The sequence below is a fragment of the Galeopterus variegatus genome, unplaced genomic scaffold (assembly GCF_000696425.1).
Source record: "Galeopterus variegatus unplaced genomic scaffold, G_variegatus-3.0.2 Scaffold69, whole genome shotgun sequence".
Lineage (NCBI taxonomy): Eukaryota > Metazoa > Chordata > Mammalia > Dermoptera > Cynocephalidae > Galeopterus > Galeopterus variegatus.
In genome coordinates, this window is record NW_007726180.1 from 989,550 (window position 1) to 1,015,790 (window position 26,241).

Below are 26,241 nucleotides of genomic sequence, written 5' to 3' on the forward strand. Positions count from 1 at the left end.
CCAAGCCAAGGGTTGAGATCCCCTTACCGGTCATCTTTGAAAAAAAAAAAAAAAAAGTACCTCCCTCCATGGGCCGGCCCGGTGGCGCACTCAGTAGAGTGTGGCGCTTGGGAGCGTGGTGGCGCTCCCGCCGAGGGTTCGGATCCCATATAGAGACCGGTCTGCTCACTGGTTGCGTGCGGTGCGGGCACAACACCGAGGGTTGCGATCCTGAGGGTTGCGATCCCGTTACCGATCACGAAAAAAGACAAAAAGGGAAAAAAAAAAAATACCTCCCTCCATGTCAGAGGACAGGGCAGTCCATTATTTAATGAAAAGCTCCTGCCATCGATTCATTTTATAATTGCAGCTGCTAAGTGATTGGTCTTTTTCAAAAAATATTACATACTAGTGACAAAATGGTTAAGTGCAAAATTGTAAGTGTTCATATATAGGTAGACATTCATTTCCAGAAAATTGACTTGTATATTTTAAAATTCTAATTTTCTCTCTCTCTCTCTCTCTTTTTTTTTTTTTTGGTGCCTGTCAGGTTCGGGAATCCAAACCCTTTACCTTGGTGTTACTAGCACACTCTACCAAGTGAACTAACCGGCCAGCCCTTTAAAAGTCTAATTCTTATTTTACATCTGGGCAGAATCAGACATGTGAACATCCCTTTCAAAACGAATGGCTAAACACTCTGCAGATTTGTTTATAAACCCACTATTATAAAATTGTTTTAAACATTAAATTAACTGTCGAGCTGATGTGCATTAGTGACACCACCTGGTAGCAAGGAGGGGGAACTCTGCGACCCAAGATCTCCTTACTGCTAACTTCTTTCTCCACCCCAAGGAGGATTGCAGGGGATAGATGATGCTCCCTATTTGGTCTTCTGCATTTTCTTGCTTGCAGTTCAGTTAACATGTCAGTTAGAAATGCATTTGGCTGCAGTTAATAAAGCATCTGATCAACTATGTCTTAACCACATAGGGGTTGATGTTTTTGTATAACGACAAGTTTGGAGAAAGGCAGCAGAGAGCCATGGAAGAGTTGCACGATGGTGAGATCTACACCTCTGTTTATTCTGCTGTATTACTTTTAGTGAGTGACTTTTGATCTCCTGGTTCCAAGATGACTCCTGCCCCTCAGGCAGGAAGGACAAAGGTCTTTTACCTTCTGAGCCTCTTTGTCATTTTGGGAAGGGAAAAACCTTCCCTGGAGATTGGCCAAGCATTGGCCAGAACTGTCTACATGGCTGCCTCTGGCTGGATTAGATAATTGAGATCCTTCAGGCTTTGTAGTAGAGAAAGGCCAGGAAGAAAGAATTTGGGAAGGGTGTTGAGGGAACCAGCCTTAAATATCTGTCACAATTAAATACACCTGAGTCATCTTTCTCACTAATAAGCATTCTCTTTAGACCATTTTTTTTTCCCTTTCTTCCTTTATTCCAACTTCTTTATTCCTCAAGAAAGTCTTGTAATCTTTGTTAAGAGTGTTTCAAAAAAGAAGCTCCAGTTCAGGCTATGAGGAGTAAGCAAGAGAATAATTCTAGTGATTCACCATAGCAGTGGGAAAATGTATTGTCTGAAGAAAAATCAGATGTAGAATCAATGTCATCAACAGCTTAAACCTGGTAAAAGCAAGGAAGTTCCTTTCAGAATATAATTCCATTCAAAACACATTTATTGAGCACCAACATTTATTGTCCTACATGCCAGGGATAAGTAAGCACAACATAATTTTTTTAGGGGTCTCCATTTTCTTTTTCTTCTTTTCTTCCTCAAGTATAAGAATTAAAGACAAAGCTATTTCTAACCAGTTATATCAATCATTTTTATCAGTATTGCTAAAGATTTTATTTTTATTGTATATTGAGTATTTAAACAGGCCTTTGTGGGTTTAGAAATTAATCACTGTTGGGCCGGCCCGGTGGCGCACTGGATAAGTGCACTGCTTGGGAAGCGCGGCGGCGCTCCCGCCCGAGGGTTCGGATCCCACATACAGACCGGTTCCCGCTCGCTGGCTGAGCGAGGTGCGGGGGCAACGCCGAGGGTTGCGGTCCCGTTGCCGGTCCCCGGTCCGGTACAGGGGCAACACTGAGGGTTGCGATCCGTTGCCGGACACGGAAAAAGACAAAAGACAAAAAAAAAAAAAAAAAGAAAAAGAAATTAATCACTGTTTCATAAATAATGTGGTTTATTTTATATGGAAAATTTTCATTTTTATTAACCTTAAAATGTTCATTGGGATACAGCCTACATCATGCTGGAAACTACCTTTGTGTTTGATATATAAAAATACACAACAGTCTACTTTCATTACATGTTTGTGTATGTACATAAGCATGTTCATGTCAAAGATTCTTTGCTTGACCAAACTTTGGTCAGGCTCCTGAATCTTCTCGTAGGCCCATCTGTGTGCTTCCTTGTAAAATCCACTTTTAGCAAGAATCCTGCTAAGTCAGTTTAGCAAGAACCCCCCACCCTCAATATCTGATCACCCTCGATATCTGATCAGGATCCTCATCCTCCACTATTCCCCAGGTGATGTCTGATCACCATGGCCTGCCTTCAGCAAGAATCCTGGTGGGTCAGTTTAGCCAGAATTTTTCCATCCACAGAACCCCCACCCTGCTCCACAGCTGTAAATTCCCACTTGCCCATGCTGTATTTGGAACTGAGCCCATTTCTGTACTGAGGTCTCTTTTCCCCTGTTGCAGTATTCCTGAATAAAATCTGTTTTTATTGCTCTAACTACTGTCCTGCTCCGGTTTTTCCTTGACACCCACATTACCAGAGTTTTGTAAGTGTATATTGCTTGGCACATTTCAAATACCCAGGATATTTGTACTGGTTTTGTGCAGGTAAACGTATCTTTTTTACTCCCCCAGTATTTTAGAAGCCTGAATCTTTAACCCCTGAGCTTAGTACACAGTTAGGCACTTATGGTGCTTAAATAAATGTTAATCGATGATTTTAAATGTATAAGTAATTGTCATTTGGTGAAATGTAGTCAGGAGAGTGACTGATCATGGGTTTTGGTCTGTCTTCCCATCTGTTCTTTGCTGGAAAAGTAAGTGTATTGAGGAAATATTTTTGGTGGAACAATCATTTAGTTTGAATGCATTAGTAAAAGGTGGAGTCCGATAATTAATAGCTGGAAAGTTTTTGGAAAACCCAGTAACAACTGTTTCCATAGAGTAATTTGAATAAAAGCCAGATGATGGCTAGTTACTAGAGAGACTCCACAGTAAGAGCTTTGACATGGACCTGAAAAAAGGCAAGAGTGTAACTGAAGGGTAAATGTACAGCTTTTGGGAGAATAAGGAAGTGGTGTGGCGAAGATAAGAATCTCGAAAGAAATGCCTCCTAGGGCCGAACTGGTAATTTAAATGATTGAAGGTGGCTAGGTGGTAACTGGGGCGGCCTGAAAAGCTTCTTTAAGGGCTTAAAAGGGCCTAAGGTTCAGCTGACCATTGTCATACCAGAATGTGTTTCCCTATTGCCAGGTCTTCTGGTTCTTGCAGAGGAATGAGGCCTGGGAAAGCGCTAGATTTTTAACCAGTGGCAAATCATTCAACAATTTAAAAAACTATTCTGTGAGCCGAAACCAGCCAACCAGTCAAAAACAAAGAAGCCTGCAGACTAAATTCAACCAGTTTGTGACCTCTGGTCTGTGGTTACTGGAGAAGTAATTGAAAGAGATTGGAGTTTTGGGAGAAAGATCATATGTTGAAATCCTGGGAGATAAGGGTGCAGAATAAGTAAGCTGAGAAGGCAAGGCCAAGGTAGGAATGTTAGCATTTAGGAAAATTTAGTTGAGACTTCTAAAATTGGAAAGGGGGGAAGATGAAGGTAGCATTAAAGCAGATGAGGAAATTTACTGCTGTTTATCTTCATTATTAAGGTAGGTTTTCCACAAATTCACCAACTGTGAAAAAGGATAGTAAATTTGAAATAGTGTCAACCATATTCCAAAGAGTTTATGTTGTTGTGATCCAAAAAGGTTAGGGCACAACATTTAATAAAAATGATCTGTGAATTTGGTTATATGGAAATCTTTACAAAGGTATCAAAATTGAGTCACGTGATAATTTTTAATTTCTTACCTTTATTATAAAGAGCAAAATTTAATCAAACTGGCTCTGCCCTAGAGAATCTGGGATGTGTGTTCACTTAGAGTGGTAAGATTGATTAGTTAATGAAGTTTAGAATTAAGTTGAAGGAGACTGTAGTAAATTTATAAATTCATGTAGTTCTGAGAGTTCTGTGAGTAATTGAGTTACTCATGTTATGATTGAGAAAAACAGGAGAGCAGTGACTGAGGGTTCTGAGCTAAAGAAAGAGAACAGTATCATTCATTCCAGCATGGGATGGCAAATATGGAAGTGCTTAGATAGAAGAGCTTTTTTTTTTTTTTTTTCCCAAAGATAACCAGTAAGGGGATCTTAACCCTTGACTTGGTGTTGTCAGCACCACGCTCAGCCAGTGAGCAAACCGGCCATCCCTATGTGGGATCTGAACCCGTGGCCTTGGTGTTATCAGCCCCACACTCTCCCGAGTGAGCCACGGGCCAGCCCTAGAAGAGCTTTTTTTTTTTTTTTCCCAAAGATAACCAGTAAGGGGATCTTAACCCTTGACTTGGTGTTGTCAGCACCACGCTCAGCCAGTGAGCAAACCGGCCATCCCTATGTGGGATCTGAACCCGTGGCCTTGGTGTTATCAGCACCACACTCTCCCGAGTGAGCCACGGGCCAGCCCTAGAAGAGCTTTTTTAATGAGTTGGCAGAAAAGAAAATGGCAGACTCCATATAGAATTCAGGAGTAGGAAATGAAGTTAAGGATTTACTTTCTTTCTCTATGCTGATTTAGCGCTTAATGCCTCTGTTTTCAGTGCCTTTTCTCACTGCCAAACTTCATTGCTCCTGATGCCCCCTAGTGTCTGGTGCAGCTTCTCTTGCGATTAGAAGAGAAAATGGCAGACTCCATATAGAATTCAGGAGTAGGAATCTAGCCTTCTGTCAGGGAAAAGCAGCAGGTTGCTGAGATGCTTGACTGCGTGGGGTGGGGAGAAGGTGTTTAGGGCTCTAAAGACTTTCAGCCAGTCCTTGTGTTTTCAGCCACATTTCAGCCTTCAAAGTAACCTGCAGCCTCTAATTTCTGAGACTTCTTGGCAGCAGAAATTGGCATGCTTGTTGTTAGCTCTTTCCACTCCCAGCCCAACCTCTTCCCTCCCCCAGCCTGCCCTCCATATTAACTTAGCTTGGGATTTCTCTGGTCTCCTAAGTTGGTTTCCACCAGATCATTTTCTGAGCTTTCAGGATACTGGAGTTCTGATCTGTTCTCATCCCCTCTCCTGTTTTGTTTCTTTTCCTTTGGGGAAATGTCATTTTTAATTCCTTTTCTGTCATCCTAGTAGAGTTTCAGGAATAAGGAGAGACAAATGAGTCTGTTCTCATCTTTAATTAGAAACCCCAAGACCCTAAGTCCTTAACATGATGTATAGGGCCCTGCTGGGGGCCTCCCCCTGCCTACCTGTCAGCCTTATCTGGGGCCACTCTTCTTCCTCGCTTGCTGAGATTCCAGCAGTATTGGCCTTCTTAGGATTCCTAATGGCCCACTCCTTTGCTTCAGTGCTTCGTTTTTGCACGTGCTGACCTATTACCCTGTTGTGCTCTTCCCACTGTCCACCTGGCTTGCTCCCATCATCCTTCAGTCTTTGTTTCAACTTCGCTTTCGCAGAGAAGCTTGCCTGAGCTGTGTTTTCCTATGTATACAGTCTCATCATTTCATGTGTTTCCTTCATCATTTTTACCACAGTACATATGAATATTTGATTACTTTCAATCTCCTTCACTAGACTGTAAGCTCAAAGAGAGCAGAGATCTGTTTTGGTTACCAGTGTATTCAAAGTACTTGGCATAATTTGTGGCACTATAGTAAACACTCAGTAAGTATTGAAAGGATAGATAAAAGGATTGTGGATTGATAGATGTCTTTTAAAAAACTATAAAGCAGATTTGTTTAAAGAGTCTTTTTAAAATCATTAGTATTATTTTAAATATGTATATTTCAATAACACTAATGATATATGTATTTAAATATACATATATACAAGGGTCTTCAAAAAGTTTATGGAAAGATTTATATTATCTTTTAATTCAATTTTTCTAAGAACTTTTTGAATATTCTTGTATAGTATATATTGAAGTATATTTAAATATATTAAAATATTTAAATATGCAAATATCTATTTATATTTACATATATATTTAAAATAATATATACATTGCTGGACAAGGTTTTGGGAATTAGAGCCCAGATTCTTCCTGATTTGAAACTTGGGTAAAAGGAACATGGAACAGCAGCGTCTATGTGAGTCAACTCTCTATTATCTGGGGGAGAATGCAGGCCCCCAAAATAGTTTTTAAGATAAACAGTAGTGCCCCACCCCCAAATATTATTAGCTATTTGTTACAGAAACTGATTTCTCAACAAAGCTTTCACCAGAGCAGCTAACTATGAACAAAACTAATTCGAATTTCAACTTTTCCACTCTTTCAGTGTTGCTAAGGAGTAGATTCTGCTGAGGACGGCCAAACAAGAGGAGGGAGTCAGAAAGGCCTTGAACAATCCAGCAAGGACTTTGTGCTTTTATTTCACAGTTGAACTTTTCAAATTTTTTTGGTTTATAACCTCTTTCTCTCTTTCTCAATTCTAAGTCTTCCACATTTGTGCCATACTAGATACTTTATTGCTTCTTTTCTTCATATTGTTAGAAGAATTTTAGAGATACACTGGTGACAAATAAGTAATACCATTTCACATCTGGAAACATAACTTCATGGTAATCATAAATTCACACACTGGGCTTTCTGTAGTTCATGCAAGTATGAATGCATAATTCCTATTTATCTGTGTGTTTATTTTTTCCCCATTTAAATAAAGCCCTATGTTGATGATGAGATTTTAATGAGTTTAGATTTTAAAAGGCCTCAAGTATATCTAAAAAATTATAGGCCAAGTATGATGTCTTCATGGTCCTCTTCTCTCTGCTAATTCTATAAAAATATGTTCCAGAATGCCTGGTCTGTTCTTGAAGAGTTCCCAATAATTCTAAACTTCTGAAACCTGCACATCTTGGCTTAATTTGCTTTTAAGCCAAACTTGGTTTAAATTACTCAGTTTATCTCAAGCCTCATTAAGACCCATGGTCCTTATCTGTTCTAGTGAAGTTGAGCTGGCAAGAAATAATACTTGTCATGTTGAGAGTCATTAGAACACTCCAGGAAGAGTGAGGTTGGAGAATCAGAGATATATTATTATATTTTTTAATCTGCCACTTTCCTGTAATAGGAGAGGTGTGTGGGAAAATGGCCTTGTTTGGGGGTTTTTTGGAAAATTCTTAATGTAGACATGCAGTAGTAGGTTAACGCACATTGTATGCCAAGCACTGGATTTGAAACTGTACCCCCCCAAAATCATACTTCTTCTAAATTTATTTTTTATTCGTAATCACCTGGGAGATTTGGATTAAATTTCTTATAGGAAATAGAGTCGATAGGAAGAAACAAAGACCACAACACTGATCTGTTAGAATAATCTTTAGCCATATAGCTCTTTCCACTCATTAAGTTCATGGGGTCATTATCATTCTTTCTACCTGACAGATAAGCATACTGAAAATTTGGGCCTTTCCAAAAAATCTCCACAAGCCATTGGAAAGCTGGACTGAAACAGTCCTTGTTTTAGATTCTAGACCTCAGTTCGGCCAGAGATGGCAGGATTTTTGCAGTACTATTAAACAGCAGAAACCAGCTGTAAAATTGAAATGGAGGGACTTAATGTTTTCTTTCTATAATATCTTCTAAATTTTCCCATGACTTTAAAATGCTAAGGCGAATTTGACACCTTCTGCTACCACTTTCCACAGAACAAAAGTAAAAATTGTAAAATAGAAATATTTACCAACGTCAAGAGAAATTCAAAGGCTAAACAAAGGGAGGGAAAAGCCTATTACTTGTTTTGTGCCTCAAAATAAGAGATGAATGGGCTTCAGTAGTTGGTAATTGAACTTGAGAAAATTGGTTTAATATTTGCCCTTGTTCCTTAAGTTTCTAGATTCCTCTATTTTTAGGCGAGAACCAGCCCCGGGTAAAATAACGCAAGTTATGAAGAGGAATGTACAGTTCAGCGTTTTTATCCTTCTGAAGTGCGCTTTTTACCAGCTGTCATGGAAACATGGTGTAACTCTTTTCTTGGATAGTCTCACTCTTCTTGAGTTCCAGCTGTGAGAACTAGTGAGATCATTGCAACTTGGACCAGAGACCTGGAAAGGCAGCTCCCTGGGAAAGTGGAGGCCAGCTTCCCCTGGAGCACAGGAATGGGGGCCTTTAGCTTTATAAAAGTGCATGCATACTTTAGCTACACAGTCATCTCAAGCTTCAGCCCAGGACAGTGTCACATTATTTGCAGCTGTATCGCATCATGAGGTTGCTTTGTGCGTCCCACCCTCTTTCACAAGGCAGAGACTTATCTCTTCCAGCTGTAAGCCAGAGGGAGTGGTGCTGCAGATTCCTAGCAACACATGCAGACTCAAACAACACAAGCGGTTACCTCTCTTGAGTAGGACATTTAGGGCACCAGAACTCCATTGCAATTCACTGATGGTTTACTGGATATAAATTCATATGCCTTCTGTAGCATTATGATGGGGACTACACATTTCCCCTGCTACTTTCTTCTGGTATTCCTGTATCACTGTTTGAGACTGGGTTGGACTATAGTGCATGGAAAACTGGTGGCAGAAGTCTTGTTCTGTATAGTGGGTTGGAGGTATGCTGAAAGGCTACAAGGGAGGATTAACTAGAGGTGTAATGTGTTGTAGTTAGAATGATTTGGAAGAGAGGAAAGTTTGAGCTGCTTTAGAAAACCTGAGAGCACTGCTAGAGCAGGAACGTTCCAGATGCTTGTCTCTGATACTGTTCCATAGTGATCCACGCCCTGAAAGAATCAGATCATCCTTGCCTCTCCTACTTGGATGTTTAGCTAGTGAAATTTGCCAATTCTTGATATGGACTGTGAGATCTGGATGGAGCTTCTGACCTCATTTAGACCATTGTTCTGAACCCTGAATAGAACCAGAAAAATTAGAAAGAGGAGTAGAGTTGGGGTCTTCATTTTATGAAAAAAGGAGGATATTAGGAAACTAGGTCAATATGTTAAGACACAATTGAAAAGAACGATTAGGTAGAAAGGGAAAAAGAAGAGAAACCTTTTGCCAGTATCTTCTCCCAAGATGTTTGGTTGGCACATAGCTCACACTCAATACTTTTGTATAAGTAAATGAATGAAAGAAAATTTGGGGTTGGAGGTTTATCCCTTGGAAACTGCTACAGGCTGGTGTTAAGGGGATCATGATCTGCATTTGACCAGAAGTGCATTTCTGTGTCTCTACATTGTTTATTTTCATAAAGGGCCAAAGGGACTCAATTATGAGTATGTGTGAAGGAATTCCATGCTAGCTATTACAGGAAAAATCTGATTGCAGTGGTGAATGGTGTTATACCAATCTGGAGGGGAGGACAGGAATTTGTTTCTTGTGGATTACTTCCTCAAGACCACTCATACCATGAGTTAGCTGAGAGCACCCGAAAAGGAAAGCAATGATGACTGGAGGAAGGAGACAAAGGAAGAACCATGACTTTTGGGGGAGAGAGAATAGAGGACAATCAGAGTGACGCAGACAAATCAATTTCCACTCACCGGAAGACAAGGTCCAGGGAAAAGTTAATTCACTTGGAGAAGGAATCCGTACATATAGCCTTTCAAGACACTTTTAGACACTTTTAATTTATTGTATACCTTTTGTTGGTGTTTATCATAAACAAGAGACCGACAAATATATCCCAGAGGTGAATTTTGGCCTAATTGACCATAATAGTTATTAAATAACCCCCTAAAAGCCCACAAAGTGGAATGTAGAAAGATAGATAAAAAATACAAGACAACACAGGTTTTTACACAGAGTTTATACTTGAAGTTTAACACAAGAAACACAGGTTTTTACACAGTTTATACTTGAAGTTTAACATGGAACAAGAAACTTTATTTTGTACAATTTAAGACTCAATTGTACTTCAATGTTCATATGAATCACCTGGGGATTCATAGATTGGGGTGGGGCCTGAGATTCTGCATTTCTAATAAGCTCCAAAGAGATGCTGATGCTGTTGGTCCTGGAATCACACTTTGGCTAACAAGGACCCACACAGGTTCTCTTTAGTAGGGGTTGGTAGCCACCTGTGGTTAGGTGTGGGTGAGGGCTGTCTTCTTAGTCACATCCTGGCTGCCAGGTTATAATGAAAGCAAGTCTCAGAACAAGCTCTGTCACATAGGAACATTTATTAGCCAGTGGGCACCAAACAATCTCACGGCCTGTGCCAAAGGCACAGTGAAGTTACAGCTTGGCCTTTTTTGAGTTCTCATTGTTAAAGTCTCACAGTCTGCACAGGCCACAGTCCTCTATCTTAGTGGTTCTCAAAGTGTGGTTCCCAGACCAACATTATCAGCATCACCTGGAAACTTGTTAGAGATACAGATTCTTAGACCCTCTCTGGACCTGCTGAATCAGATAATCTGGGGTGGGGCCTGGGAAAACTGTATTTTTAAACTAGCCCCCCAGGTGATTCTGATGTATGCCTTAGTTTGAGAATCATTGTTCTAGCAGAAAAATTATGTGAACCATCTAACTGAATTCAGGCAACTGAAAATCCAATGAACCACAGCTAGACATTTTGGAGTCTAGCCTAGGGCACCATTTCTAAAGATGGAGGGCCTGCTAAATTCTTCTTAAACCCTGTTAATATAAGGGCGGTGAATGTTTCTAAATCTTTTCAACAATCCTCATATTTTACCAACCACTACTATCACCAACACAAGCCCATCTAACATTAATTAGGATAATTAATGAAACCCCTGGTGTAATAGGAGCTAAATATAGCTGAAGCATTTACAGTGGCCGCCTCTGGAGTGAAGCGTTTTGATTAATTGCTAGCCAACCACCCCTGGAGTGTATATTCCCGATTAAGACAACTGACTGCCTCTACAGTGTAGCTTAAGCTAACACACACATACATCATATTGTACTGTCCACATGAGAGGTTTTTTAAAGTCTTAAATTTTACTTTTATTAAGGCACAATTTAAACACCATGAAATGCTTTCATCTTAAGTGTACAGTTTGAGTTTTGACAAATGTATGATACTCGTATAACCACCCCACCAATCATGATGCATTAATATTCCAATTACCTAGAAAATACCCTTGTGCTCCTTTGTGGTCAGTTACCCACCCGCACCCCACCCCAGGCTACCATCTGTTACTATATAAGTGAGTTTTGCCTGTTCTAGAATTTTATATAGATGAAATCAAACAGTAGATGTACTGTTTTGTGCCTGGCTTCTTTTACCTAGCTTAATGTTTTTTTAGATCAATTTCAGATATCAATTTTGTTATCAGTAGTCAGTTCCTCTTTATTGCAGAGTAGTGTGACTATACCCCAATTTGTTTATTACCATGTGGGTTTGTCCAGTTTTGGGGTCTTTTTTTTTTTTTTTTTTTTTTTTTTTTTTTTTTTTTCCGGTCCCGTGTCCGGCAACGGATCGCAACCCTCAGTGTCGCCCCCGTACCGGACCGGGACCGGCAACGGGATCGCAACCCTCGGTGTTGCCCCCGCGCCTCGCTCAGCCAGTGAGCGGGAACCGGTCTGTATGTGGGATCCGAACCCTCGGCGGGAGCGCCTCCGCACTTCCCAAGCGGCGCACTAGCGCAGTGCACCACCGGGCCGGCCCTAGTTTTGGGGTCTTATGAAGAAAGCTGCTGTGGACATTCATGTACGTGTCTTTTTGTGGATGTATGTTTTTATTTCTTTTGGGTAAATATCGAGCAATAGACTATTTGGGCCATAAGGTAGATATATGTTTAATTTCATAAGAAACTGCTAAACTGGTTTTCCAAAGTTGTACTATTTTACATTTCCACCAGCAGTGTATGAAGAATTCCAGTTGCTCCATAATATCCTTACCAACATTTGGTATTGCCAGTCTTTTTCTATGTTTATGCTGAATAATTTAAAATAAATTACAGACATTATTTTCTTTTCCCTAATTTAAATTCAGGCTTTTATGTTTGGTCTCTGCAAAGGCCATAAAGCTAATAATGTTAACCCAAATGACTTGGATATAGATTAAATTATTATCCTCTACTAATGCCTCATTAGAATTGGTTTTGTGAGTGCCATTTGATGATAGCAGTTAGTCGTGTTTGCCAGTATGTTTTTTCTTTCTTTCATTCTTTTGTTCATTTATTCATTCAGTTGGTCAATCAGTCCCCTAGCTGTATTAGACCTGCTTTTTCAGAGAGAATTGTATATTAAGTTGGTGGGACATATGACGGAAGTGGGTGACAGGGTTCTTGTCTTCAAGGAGCTTTTTGGAGCTGGATTCCTGAAACACGTACATACACAGAAACACTAGAAAAGAAATGTAGCCCAGTGTATATCAAGACTTGTGCAGACTTGAGTAAGGCCGTCGTCTAAATATAGCTTCCTGCTGGGTGCTGTGAGTCAGGGCTTGATAGACAGCTGACTCTAGAAACCACAGTAGCATAAATAGTTGAGTTGCTACTCTGTGCTGAATATTAGAATGATTGCACCTTAGAATATAAAGCTAGGTATTTATTTAAATCTCAATTTTATTTTAAGATACATCTCACACAGAGACACACATACATGTTGGATAAAAAAATACTCAGAATGTTAATAATGCATATCTTTGGGTTATGGGATTGTGGATGATTTCTTTACTTGATTTTATATTTTCTTTTAATTTCTAAGTTTTCCATAGTGGGCATACATAACTTTTATAATCAGAAAAAAAATGTTATATTGCCGCTTGATTGTTTGCTAAGTTCTTAGCTATTTCGATACTTTGTTCTCTTTAATTTTGTGCAGCAGATATTCACTACGGTAGATCCAGATTATGGTCTAGGAAAAAAAACCCTGCCCTTCTTCACCCTCTTGGGAACAAGGACTACATGAATGCCCTGCAGGCTATACCACTGTAATCCTTCACAGAACTTAGCTTTCCTGATTGTCAAAGGGCAAAAGCATTTTTTATTCTTTACCCATATCAACAGAATTTCACCTGCCAAACCTTGGAGCATAAACACAAACATTATTTTCTAACCTATTTTTGTGGTGGTTGTAGCTGTTGGCAAACCATTGGGGATTTTTGCCTATGCTTTCTGATGAATAACAAATGATCTTTGTTTTCCCCCTTTTTTTCTTTAGCCGACCTGAATAATGTCAGGTTCTCAGCTTATAGGACTGCCATGAAACTCCGAAGACTGCAGAAGGCCCTTTGTTGTAAGTATTAACCAGTATTTGAAGATCTTGGTCATTTTTCTTTGCTAAAAAAAAGTGGGTTGGGAGTATTTTTCCTTGGAGAGGGAAGAAATAGTTGTCACAAGCTCTGTTGCAACATAGAATTCATTCTTTTAAGTATCTTTGGCCCAGTGTTTGCCTAGACTATTTGGTTATATTGTTTAGAATCATTCTCGCCACCATTCCTCAGCTATTGGTGTTGAATTAATAAGATATTGATCTTTTTTGTTTTCCAGCAAATGGATTTGGCATCCATAATTATCTTTATGAAACTTGCATTACGTCCCCCTATTCTACTTTTGTTTTTATTTTTGACAAAATGTATTGAGTATTAAAAGACTGTAACTATCTTATCCAAACCAAAGTTCACAGATGTTTCTGGTTTATTAGCTTGAATGCTAATGTTCAGATGAATGCTGTGATAGAGGAAAGAGGACACTGTTTTTCTCCTTTTTTTTTTTTTTTTTATCATATATCTGTGGGAAAATCCTAAAATGTTATACAGCTCTATCTGTTCATCAGATAGTTTATCTATAACTCTGTGTTCTCCACAAAGTGAATCATGGTGTAATACTGTTTGAGTGTCTATGTGCATTGATGATATGCCCATGAAAAAGACAGGCACAGTCCCTACCCTAATGGAACTTGCAGTATAATGAGGGATACCCAGGATGTCTGTAAAATCTGTAGACACAGGCAAATGTACATATAAGGTCATCAAGGTCGTCTACGTTGGTAAAAAAGTAAAATAAGTGATATTGCCTCTATTTCCAGGCTTTCTGGGCACACTGAGGACAAGTAAAGAGACAATTTCAATGTCATGTATGTAGTTGTGTGACAGTGGAAGAATAGGGTACTATGTGAATAGCTATCGTGTGAGGTGAGGTGCAGAGAAGGTTTGCTTGAAGAGGTGATGTCTAAGCGAGGTGAGCCCAGAAGGGTAAGTAGAGCTCACTGTAGGAAAAATGTTCTAGTAGAAGAAAGAGCAAGTGCTGAAACCTGGAGCTCGGAGAAAGCACAACACACAAGCTGAAAAAGACTACAGCATGGCTAAAGCACAGAATCCCAGGGAAGGGCTATTGTGAAATATTAGGCTAGAGAGAGAAGCAGGAGGCAGATTGTGAAAGGCTTTTTAAACCCAAGTTAAAGAATTTAGAGGTCAGTGGGGAGCCATTCAAGTGATTTTTGGCAGGAGGATGACATGATCGGATTTTCATTTGGAAAGATCATTCTGGCTGTGGAACAGCGCGTGAATTTTGGGGGCAACTGACAGGAGAGAGACCTGTTGCAATAATCTAAACCAGCAACATGGTGGCCCGGATTAGCAAAGGAGGAATGGAGACAAGTGGAGAGAATTTAGAAATACTTAGCAGGTGGATTTGACAGGCCTTATTGATTTATTTGATGCGGTGGGTGAAATGGAGTCAAGGAAGACACTTGGGTAGTGGCTTGGGCTACTGGGTGAATGGTGGACCTGCTTGGTAGAGTTGGACGTGCAGCTGTGGTGCTCAGGAGAAGTATACAAACAATATTTAGCAGTCGTCAGCATGTAGGTGCTGCTGTAACCATGGAGAGGGTGAGATGGCTCAAGGAAAGTATACAGTGAGAAGAGTTATTTAGGACAGAGGATGAACAACCTACAAGGGGGACTGCAAAGGAATGGCCAGCAGGGAAGAAGGAAAATCCTGAGAGGTTCTAGTGCCACATACTGCATGGGAAGAAAGGAGAGACCTGTCACCAGGGTCAGATATTGCTGGGATATCAGAAGGAAGTTGGGGAAAGTGCCCATTGAATTTAGCAGCAAGGAGATCCTTAGTCGATTTGGTGAGATTTTTAGAGGCACAGGGAAGGTGGTGCAGTGAGCTTAAAAGTGATTCAAAAGTGGGAATGTAGACATGGCTGGTGTAGACAATTGTTGGAGAAATTTAGTTTCGAAGGGGAGGGAAGGGTTGCGGTAGCTAGCTGGAGGGGGCTAAGGAGTTGAGATGTATAGAGAGGTGAGAGATACTTAAGGGTATTTGTATGACTATGAGAAGAAGACAGGGCAAGATTGAAATTATTGGCTGAAGAGGAGATGATAAAAAATGTGAGTTTTTGGAGGATATGGGCAGGTGATAAAGAGCCCAAGAGAGGGAAGAGATACCTCTCTTCCACTCTAATAGGTGGGTAGAGAGAAGCATTTGTGCAGGTCAAGGTAGCAGGAAGGTGGGATGCCCATCTATTTTTTTTTTTTTCCTTTTTGTCTTTTTTCGTGTCCAGCTACGGACCGCAACCCTCAGTGTCATGCCCGTACCGGACTGGGACCGGCAACGGGATCGCAACCCTCGGTGCTGCACCCGCCCCTCGCTCAGCCAGTGAGCGGGAACCGGTCTGTATGTGGGATCCGAACCCTTGGCGGGAGCGCCGCCGCACTCCCAAGCGGCGCACTGTAGCAGTGCACCACCGGGCCGGCCCGGGATGGCCATCTAAAGCCTTCTGTTTTCTATGTGAAGTTGGGAGAGAGTCCTGGTGATGCAGTTAACAACGGAAGGTGATAACATTGAAGTTGGGTATATCTTTGTGGAGAACAAAAGGGCTAAGTTAAGAATCTGCATTCCGGAACCCAGATTCAGCTGAGTGTCTTACAGCAGCACGTATCTGCAGGGGTGCAATATTCTTCCAGGCATCCTAAGGACCCAGATGCTTCTGTCCCAAGGCAGGCAGAGGACAGCTGGCCAAGGGAAGTGAGGATTTGGGCAAAAGTCATGTCTGTTAAGTCCCTGTTGGATAGGAGAAGCTATGAATTCAGGTGGAAGCTGGTCATTAGGAGGTAGATCAAGTGGCTAACTGTTGAGGGGGGTAGAGGAAGAGGTAGGGAAGGAACTGAAGGACAGGGAATAGTGGTCAGAGACAAGAAGAGCTGCACATTATTTCAAAGGTGGAACACTTTCAGGTGATTAGGTCTAGGATATGACCGTTTGAGTAAGTGGCAGAGGTGGAGTAGACGGAAATTTCCATGGAGAAGAAATAGGAAATTAAGGAACTGAAAAGCTCAAGTGATACACGAGTCACCCATGCCCAGGTTGAAATCTTCTAGAATTGGGGCCAGAACTGGGGGAGAGGGAAGGACCATGAACCCTGGCTGCCAAGTCTTCAGGTATGAAGGGGCCTGCAGAGGCTAGCAGTAATAAGGTGGTCAAGGATTTGTTGGCGTATGGTTTCTTACACAGAGATTGAGAAGAAATGTCCTAGATGTGGAATTATTTGGAAGGATAGAGTCAGTCTTTCCTCTTCGTCTTGGTATCCCCAACGCTTAGCACAAAACCTGGCACAGAGTAGGGTTCAATACATCTTCATGTAATGAATGCATGAAAAAAGTAAATCGAGGCTTCCATTTCCTTATAGCTTGTAGCCTAAAGTTGTCATTTTTCACCTATATACCTGCCAAGCTGAAGTGGTTTTCAAAGGGCTCCTCAGGCCTAGGATTTCCTTAGGGACCTGTTAATTGATCATAGCTGGGAAAAAGCAGTTTGGGGTCAGGGGAAGTAGGGGGCTGGTTGGAGGAAGTCTTCTGCTTCTTTTTCTTTTCCTGACTCTGCCCCTTTCATCTCAGAGGTACTGCTTTCCTTTGATAAAGGGCTAATTATGAGGGCTGGCTGGTTAGCTCACTTGGGAGAACCCAGTGCTAACACCTCCAAGGGCAAGGATTCAGATCCCCATACTAGCCAGCCACCAAAAAACAAACGGGGGGGACGGGCGGGGGGAGAGTAATTAAATTATTAATATTCCTGTGAGATCCTACAAGTTCAAAAGAGATAACCAGCTATTCTAGGTTACACTATGAAAAAGCCCAGAAATAGACTAAATGGAAAATCTTACAATGACTGTACCTTCCCATAACATTCCATTTGACTCTGGGTTTAGTCATTATTCAGTTTTCCTGTTAAAAATAATTCTACTCATGGGCCGAGCCCATGGCACACTCGGGAGAGTGCGGCGCTGGGAGCGCAGCAGGTTCGGGTCCTATATAGGGATGGCCGGTGCGCTCGCTGGCTGAGCACGGTGTGGGTGACACCACACCACGGGTTGCGATCCCCTTACCGGTCACGAAAAAAAAAGACAAAAAATAATAATAATAATAATAATAATTCTACTCACATATGTGTTTTATAGTCTATCATTCTGATTTATGTTAAAATTTCTGATTAAAATTGGGAGAATGGGGGCATTTGATATTATAAAAAAATTGGCCATTTGAGGTGATAACCTTGTAATAAAGTTAAGCTCTGAATGTAGAATAATTTCTTAAAATGCTCACTTTTAAACATTTGAAATTCTCAGCATTTCCTTTCTGAGCATGACTTTTCTCATATTTGAAAAAATTTCAAGTATACTAAAATTAAGGTGTATTTATCTAAATTAAGTATTGAATTTTCAGGAATGTTAGGAGGTTGCCATGCATAGAAAAAATATAGAATGAAAAGTTCACCATTCCTTTTATTATGGAAAACATGTGTGGTCACATTACTTAGTAACTTTTCAATACATGATTTAAGAATTTCCTCTTAATTTTATATTTGCTTAGGTTTATCTTCCAGGCTTTTGTCATTTCTATGCCTGCAAAGCCATGATAAAGAGCTATTGTCTGTGCTACAGGCAAATAAAACCTGCCCTGGCTAGCTTTTCCTACCAAAGGCTGCTTCTACTAACTCTTACTTTAATGAAAATTAATGATGTTATCTCAGTGATTTCCTGATGCCAGTGAAGAGTTTGAGTTACAGATGCCTCAGAAAATATGCACTGCCACCCCTATTAAGCACTTGATCTTATTTATTTCACTTCCTTATCAAAGTTTCAATATTGCAGAAAACCAAATAACACAATTTTATCCACGGTAGAAAATTCACTATTTAAGTTGAGAGCATCGCCATTGGCCTATAATGTCCCCAGCTTGTAATCGGTTAAATGTAGCATGACTCCATACTGCCTTTCAACTCATTGTGAATGAAAATTAAACTCAATAGAAAAGCAGAGACAAAGAGAAAATCATGGTAAGAAGGATTTATAAGCTGGTTCATATGGCTGATACCACATTGGAAGTTACGAAGAAGAAAATGTAAGCTTTTTCTTTCTCCTTCTGTAGTTCTGATGACATTCCATAGGTGTGTGGCTTCTAAAATTAAAAATATAGCCTACTTCTAAGAGCTAAAATAAAAATGCACTTAAAGCAAGTGTATTTAGTTTATTAGTGTGTGGTAGGTTGGAGAGAACCCAAACCACAGGGCTAAATATACTGCAGTTGAAAAATGTGACAAATTTTCTGCAAACAACAAGAAATAGAGTACAATTTGCCTCTGTTCAGCAACTAAAGCAGACATTACAGAGATTTGGTACAGCCTGGAGTTGTCTGAATAAAGTCGCAGCTTCTGGACTCGCCCTTGCCATGATGAACAGGTGGAAAATGTGCTCCCTTCTCCATAAATGCACCTCACCTTTTGATAGTGCACTAAAAGTGGCATTAGATAGGGTTGGGTTGCTAAAGAAGACTCACAGGACCCACAATAACATGGCTTACAAATCTGCAGTCTGTTGCCGGAAGAGTCTACAATATGAAAACAGCGTTAAAATCAGGATATGGATCCACAGCCATGGGCTGCCTACACAGCAAAGGGTCCCAAGAGGCCAGTATTGTTATTTTGTTCCTCCCCTACAAAAATCTACTGTTTTCCATATACCATGCATTACTTCTCACATAGGTTATATGCCATGTCTTTGTTATTTTAGAATTAAAAACATCTTGAGAACACAGCAAAACTAATTTTCTCAATTTACATCATTTGACAGATATTGGTGCCCCAAAGAGAGGGGTCTCCCAACAAGACCCATCTGTTTCCCAGGGGAAATGCTGTAGTCCTGTTGAAAATTTATCCAGTACCCAAGAGTCGCACACTGGAGAAAGCATGGTTGGCTTTCAGTTGTAATGCTGAAGCTGCTAATGAGCACCTCGTAGGTTCCATTCTCTAGTAATCATTGGTTTCATTCTCTTATTCTAGGCAGCTTGCCATACTTACCCTTCTTCCTGGAATTGGATGCCCTTGAAGTGTTCCTCTTAAACCATGAGGTCTTTTTTTTTTTCCCATCAGTTTATCTCTTCTCATTCAAAGCAAATTCTTCCTGGCCAGATATTCGTAGCTCAACTCCTAGTCCTAATTCTCCCGGGGTTTTTGTTTTGTTTTGTTTTGTTTTGTTTTGTTTTGTTTATTTCGAGTGGTTCAGTGCTCTTTGATCCACCAGACATGTTGTTGCCATTGAGAACACCTTTAATATAACTAGGTGAGTGAATGGGAAAAACACACACAGTCTTTCCTCTGCTTCACAGCACAATCAACACAGAGGACTGACTTCTGTAACCAAATGTGTGGAGATTTCTCTCCACTGGCAAGCAAGCTGGCAGTTCTTCAGCAGACACCAGCAAGGTGTTTTCCAATTCAATTCCAACACTATCTACCTGGCCAGAGTGTCAGATTGCACAGGGTGAGGGCTCAGTCCCCAAGACTGTCCCCAACTTCAGATGCCAGTTGCATGTCCAGGCCTTTGGAACTTCTGACCAACCAGCTATTAATGACAGTTTCCACAACCCCTTCCTTGGGTTTGATTAGTTTGCTTTGAGGGGCTCACAGAACTCAGGGAAACATGAACTGACATTTACTGTTTTATTGTAAAGGATCTTACAAAGGATACAGATGAAGAGACGCATAGGGCGAGGTGTGGGAGAAAGGGTGCAGAGTTTCCATGCTCTCTCCCTAAGTGCATCACCCTTCAGGAACTTCCATGTATTCAGTGCTCTGGAAGATCTCTGAACCCAATTTTCTTGGGTTTTTGTGGAGGCTTCATTACATTGGCATGATTGATTAAATCATTGGTAGCTAGTGATCAACTTAACCTTCAGCCCCTCTCCTCTCCCTGGAGGTTGGGGGGTGGGACTAAAGTCTTGCCTTGGTCTTTTCTGTGACCAGCCCCTATCCTGAAGCTACCTAAGGGCTCCCAGCCATCATTAGCATATGAAAAGAATCATCGCTTTGGAGATTCTAAGGATTTCAGGAGTTGTATGTCAGGAGACAGGGATAAAGACCAAATGTCTATTTTCACAATATCACACTAGGAAATTTGAGACTTAAAAATGTTGTCTTCCAGGCTAAAATCATATGAATAGTAGTCACTCCTAAATAGACTTTGGTTTAGGTATATACCACAGAAATTTCTGTAACTATCCACATCAAATGTCTGGCTTTTCAATCTCAGGAAAATAGGCCCATCAAATTAAACTTATTTCCCAATGATCTAAGTGCCCTAACTGTCCCTCCATCTACTTAGGGCTTTCCACACACAATAATGGGACAAATAGCTTTTTTTTTTTTTTACACATAATGTTATGACAAATGAGGCTTTCATCATATAAACCTTCTACCACATACCCAATACCTTTCTTAAACCTGCATCATCACAATTAATGGCACACAGTGTTCATTCAGATTGTTATAAATCACTGTTCTCCAGATTTGACTGGGTAAATATTCTCACAGGCTTTCTAACACAGACACCTAAATAACAGATAGATGCTGTGAAACAAGAACCAAAAGACACACATTAATACTGCTGCATGGAGTCATGACCACAATCAGAACTCCTATCTCTTCATCCAGTGTGTTCGATAGCTTGGCCCACTGTGGTGCTCACTTTTTGGATCTTTAAAAGAGGAGGTTTTAGCAGAGTCCTTCACCCCAAGGAGCATCAGTCAAAGCTCAGGGAGCATATTATTCTCCTATTTTAAGCCTCTCCCTAGGCACCAGCATTATGTTCAATTTCCCCTTTTTAAAAACCTATTTGGTGACTTCCTTTCCCTCAGCAACAATCTCTTTTCTTTCTTTATCATTCACTTTAACCCCCTCCCCCCCACACACACACACACAAAGTATGTTCCTTGGGTTCAGCCACTGGGCTAGTCCATGCTTAGCTGGTAGCCAGATAAGACATGCCCAGGGCTTCCCCTTTAGACTGTTCCCAATGGTAAGGGATCAGATTGGATCAGCACAGAGAAATGGGGCTATCCTGCTCACTAGGCAACCAAACATTTGTGATAGTCCCAATTAGGCAAGGTGCAGGAAAGACAGTTCATCCCATTGATTCCTGTGGAATTCTTGCACTTAACTTCCAGTTAATAGCCATAGCATCTTGTTTTGGAATATTACCAGCTTTTAAGACTCTTAATTATAGTCCCAGTTCAGGCACTAGTAGGTCTGGCATCAAAAAAGAAAACTGTGATGAAGGAGGGAACACCTTTAAGTTCCCCACTTGAATTATCTTTTTCATTGTGGTTGGTCTCACAGGGGTAGCCCATTTATCAAAAGTTATGGTCACTCAAGTTCCTTTGGATGGAACTCCATCTGCAGGCTAGAGAGGGTGAAGCTCAACAGAAGGAGATTCGGAACTTCAGCTTTTGCTAATGCAACCAAGGGATTGCATTTTTAGCAGCCCTGCCATCAGTTTATAGTTCCTTCTAATCCATTTGTTAGCTCCTTAAGTTCATGTTCTATCGCTTCCAGATTCCACTAGAAAGCTACATTATCAATAACGAGTTTTAAAGCCTGAGCTACTTCACCCCAAGGGTAGATTGGCGACCAGCATCAATGGTTCATTTTCTTCCCTTTTATCAGAATCATCTTTATTTCTTTCTAAATAATGCCTTAGTCATATTTTTAGCTAAGAATGAGTTGGAGATCTTTTAAACAATTTCACTTCTGACACTAACTGTACTGATGGTGGCAGTTAGACAGGGTTTAATTGCTAAAGAGGTATTGCAGGACCCAAATGACAATGCTTTACAAATCTACAGTTCATCGCAGGAAAAGGATACAATATACCGACACCATTAAAACCAGGACATGCATTACAGCCACAGGCTGCCTCACAGCATAGGGTCCAGGGAGGCCAGGTACAAGCTCCCTCTCTTTGCAAGGGCCACACCAAGATGTATTTTCTCTCTTTTGTATTTGCAACTAGAGCCACTGATGTGAACACAAAATTCCTGAGAAACCAGGGAACACAAATTGGACTCTCAGCCAGGTTTCTTATATCATGCTGCTAACCTAGACATATTCTTCCTACATCGTCAACCCCAAACCCATTGGCCTCTGTGGTCTCACTGAGACCAGGTAAAAAATAGTCGATATTATTGTTCTCAATAAACAATGGTGATAACCTGTAACCCATGACTACACATTAACACAGTAAGTCACTTTTCATTGCTTTGACCAAGGATCTATGCTGTATAGATATTTTAGTAAAATATTTCATGCTAACTTCAGACCCTCTGGAATTAACCCTCCCAGCACAGATAACAACATCAAAGCGCATTGACTTTCTTGCTGTGCAGAGATTTCCATGTGAATTCCTTCAGCCTTAAGTGGAAGCTGCCTATAGAATGGTGTGATGTCAACAATAGTCTCCTCCAAGCCCCTTCTGCTGCCTGGGCAAGAAAAGTCAGCAAACCCACAGCAATTCTTCCACCATTATCTCCCTCTTTCTCTGTCTGTGCTAACTTAGGTCATAGGATTATTTATATATCAACATGGAGTGTTCAGGTTGACCCATAGGATGAGCATGGGGTTGTATGGGCACCATGGGACTTTTTTTGTTTTTTTAACCACTAACCAACTTTTTGGTGCTTCTTTTTTCTCCCACTATTATCATTAGTATTGAATGCAGAATGGTTTTTCTTTTCTGTAAAGTCAGTAAGGACACTTTCTGCCACCCACCTTTCTGCCTTTCAGTATATACCTCCACAAGAAATCAGAAAACCTGTATATCCTGCCATGACACCCAGAGCAAGTCTGGTCTTAGTTTTCTCAACTGCAAAACGATTTTAAAGGTGCTTTCTAGCTTTCAAGCCCTAAAAGTCTATGATTCTGTACAAGACAAAAAAAATCTGTTTCAGCTCCTCATTTTTAGCCTGCATGGACAGGAACAGAGTTAGTATTTGAGCCTGGAAGGTTGTGAGAAGGATGGATAAGCACAACTAGAGCCTCAGGAACCATTAGTGGTATCCATGTGTATAAGATATCTCTTCCCCCTGGTTGTTTTTTCTGCACACCTAAGAGGATCCTGTAGAGCCAGTCATTTTTCTTCTGTCCCCGCCTCTCACTCCCATAGCCCTCACACATGAGGGGTACCACCAAAAAGTCCCTGTTCTTTTATGGCATCAAAGCCTATAGCATCCTCTACTATAAAATATTTTTTAAAGACAGGGTATATTAGAATACTTGAGTTTTTATATAGCTTTAAAAATACATCCTCTAGTGAATACACACACACATAAACACATATATATGTATATATGTATGCATGCATATATATATTGAATGGAAATTCCTACCTTAAGGGCAAGATATTTTCACAAAATTGTGTCTGCTGGCTGCTTATTGAGGTTTCTAGAAACATCTAAGCATTATGTTTAATGTTTCATCAAAAAACCTCATTATAGGGCCGGCCCGTGGCTCACTCGGGAGAGTACGGTGCTGATAACACCAAGGCCCCGGGTTCGGATCCCATATAGGGATGGCCGGTTCGCTCACTGGCTGAGCGTGGTGCTGACTACACCAAGTCAAGGGTTAAGATCCCCTTACCGGTCATCTTTTAAAAAAAAAAAAAAACCTCATTATATTCCTTAAGATGCTTGCTTTGAGCAGTAAGTGTATGTCTGGTTGGCAGTTAAATTCTTCCTATTGATTTTCTCACCTCTTTTCAGGTCTGTAGTATGGGCTGTGTATACCTAACTAGAAGTCTTTTAAAAATTGTTCCATGAAAGTGGAATTTTGTTTGATATGTTTCTTTTGGGAAATGTGTTCTTCAGTCATCTGTGATGGATTGTTCTTGTGTTTAACCATATCTGGTTTTAACAGAGCACACTGCACAGTATTTCTCTCCTAACTGTGTCATCTTCTGCTCCTGTTATTTCAGAGCAATTGCTTTGCTCCCCTTTGGAGCTATTTATACTCCACATTTTCTGTTCTGTGTGTTACCCATTCACCCGTACAGAGATAAGAGTAGACCCAATAATATGAAATTCATGCAATTTTGGTGTTTGTTAGTTTCCATCACAAGACTAAATTAAGACTCTTAATACAAAAGTGAGTCTAAAAATTCTAACTTGTAAGTTCTTACATCCTTGGATCTAAAGCAAGATATTTATAATGATTAAAGCAAAGTAGCAAAAAAGAAAATAACAGGAAAACTTCAAACCACCCATAGCTTCCTTCAATATATAAAGAAACATGTTGGGAATTTTGGTGTTTGGAAAAAATCCATTCCTCCCTTCCAATAATGGAGCTGGTGTGCTCTTTCTAAACGTTCTCTCTATGTGCACTTGAAAATTTGCCCTCTGAGGAAGTCAAGCACACAGAGGAAAGAATGGAAGTTTGAGTCTTTTGTCCCTGTACCTCTCTCATTTGGCCTTGCTTTTTCCCAAGGTCTTCCTGCCTGCTTGCACTGTGATTTTTTTGTTCTTTTTTCTTTTTTCCACCTGACTCCTTCTCAAATCAGTCTCCCAAGTTATGTTTTTTTCTGCCGCTTTAAACAAAGTCTCTGCTTCCCTGAAAAGAGAACATTTTAGGGACACTGGTACATGGGAACTCACTGGGATGAAAGACAAAGAAGGAGCTGGCTGATTAGCTCAGTTGGTCAGAGCACGGTGTTATAACACCAAGGTTAAGGTTAAGGGTTCAGATCTCTGTACTGGCCATCTGCCAAAAAAAAAAAGAAAGAAAAGAAAGACAAAGACAAAACCACCTGCTTCCACCAGCAGATCTCCATCATGCTTCCAGGGAAACTCCAAAGTTTTCTGTTTTCATTCATAAAAAGAGAAAAATGTGCGCTACGTAGATATTAAACTGCATAGGTATTAAACACCATTTTTTTTCTTAATACGTAATTAAAACTAACTTCAAATAACTGGTAAAATACATTAAAGCCTTAAATGTGCATTTCTTGTTATTAGGAAAGCTGTTAACTGACTGGGATGACCTGTATTTATCTAAAGGTGCATTTGTAATTGTATTGCCCCTTCCCCCTAGATGCATGAGAGATTTACTTAATTATCATTGATTCCTTGTCTCAAAGGACTGAGAATTGTGACCAGAGCTTAGCTGTATGAGGTGGTTTAAAAGCAAGGTTGTTGCATTTCCAATTCAGGTAATAAATTGGCTTTAGAGAAAAGCATCTTTCCATGACACGGGTATAAAGCTTGTGATTTGCTGATGGTTGGCAATGTTGAAGTTTTGCTTTTGTTAAATTTTTGTCTTTCACAGAGAGTAGGATAGTGGTTACCAGAGTCTGGGGGGCAGGGCGGGGAGGGAAAACAGAGAGAGGTTGGCCAATAGGTACAAAATTACAGTTAGATAGGAGGAATAAACTCTGGTGTTCTATTGCACAGAAGGGCGACTATGGTTAACATTTAAGTTTTGTATATTCTATCATAGTTAGAGAGGCTTTTGAATGTTTTCACCACAAAGAAATGATAAAGACATGAGGTGATGAATACATTAACTACCCTGCCCCATCATTATACAAAATATGTATCAAAACATCAGATTGTGCCCCATAAGCATGTACAATTACAATGTGTCAATTAAAATAAATTTTACAAATGTTTGTCTTTCAGCACATGATTAAATACCACCTCAGATCAAGGAAATTCCCCCCCCCCCCCCGCCCACCACCCTTTAAAAGTTCTTAGGGGACTTGAAAAGTACATTGTGAAATACAATTTGAAGGTGAAAGGAG

At 40.4% G+C, this 26,241-nt stretch overlaps 1 protein-coding gene across 3 annotated transcripts in view; it reads left to right on the top strand.

The window, feature by feature from the left end:
* DMD (dystrophin) overlaps nucleotides 1–26,241 on the top strand; it is a 734,955-nt gene that overhangs the window by 619,579 nt on the left and 89,135 nt on the right. For all 3 annotated transcript variants that reach the window (XM_008577619.1, XM_008577628.1, XM_008577636.1), the window contains one exon: nucleotides 13,333–13,407. In XM_008577619.1, coding sequence (XP_008575841.1) covers nucleotides 13,333–13,407 — 75 coding nt within the window. The remainder of the gene's footprint in view (nucleotides 1–13,332; nucleotides 13,408–26,241) is intronic.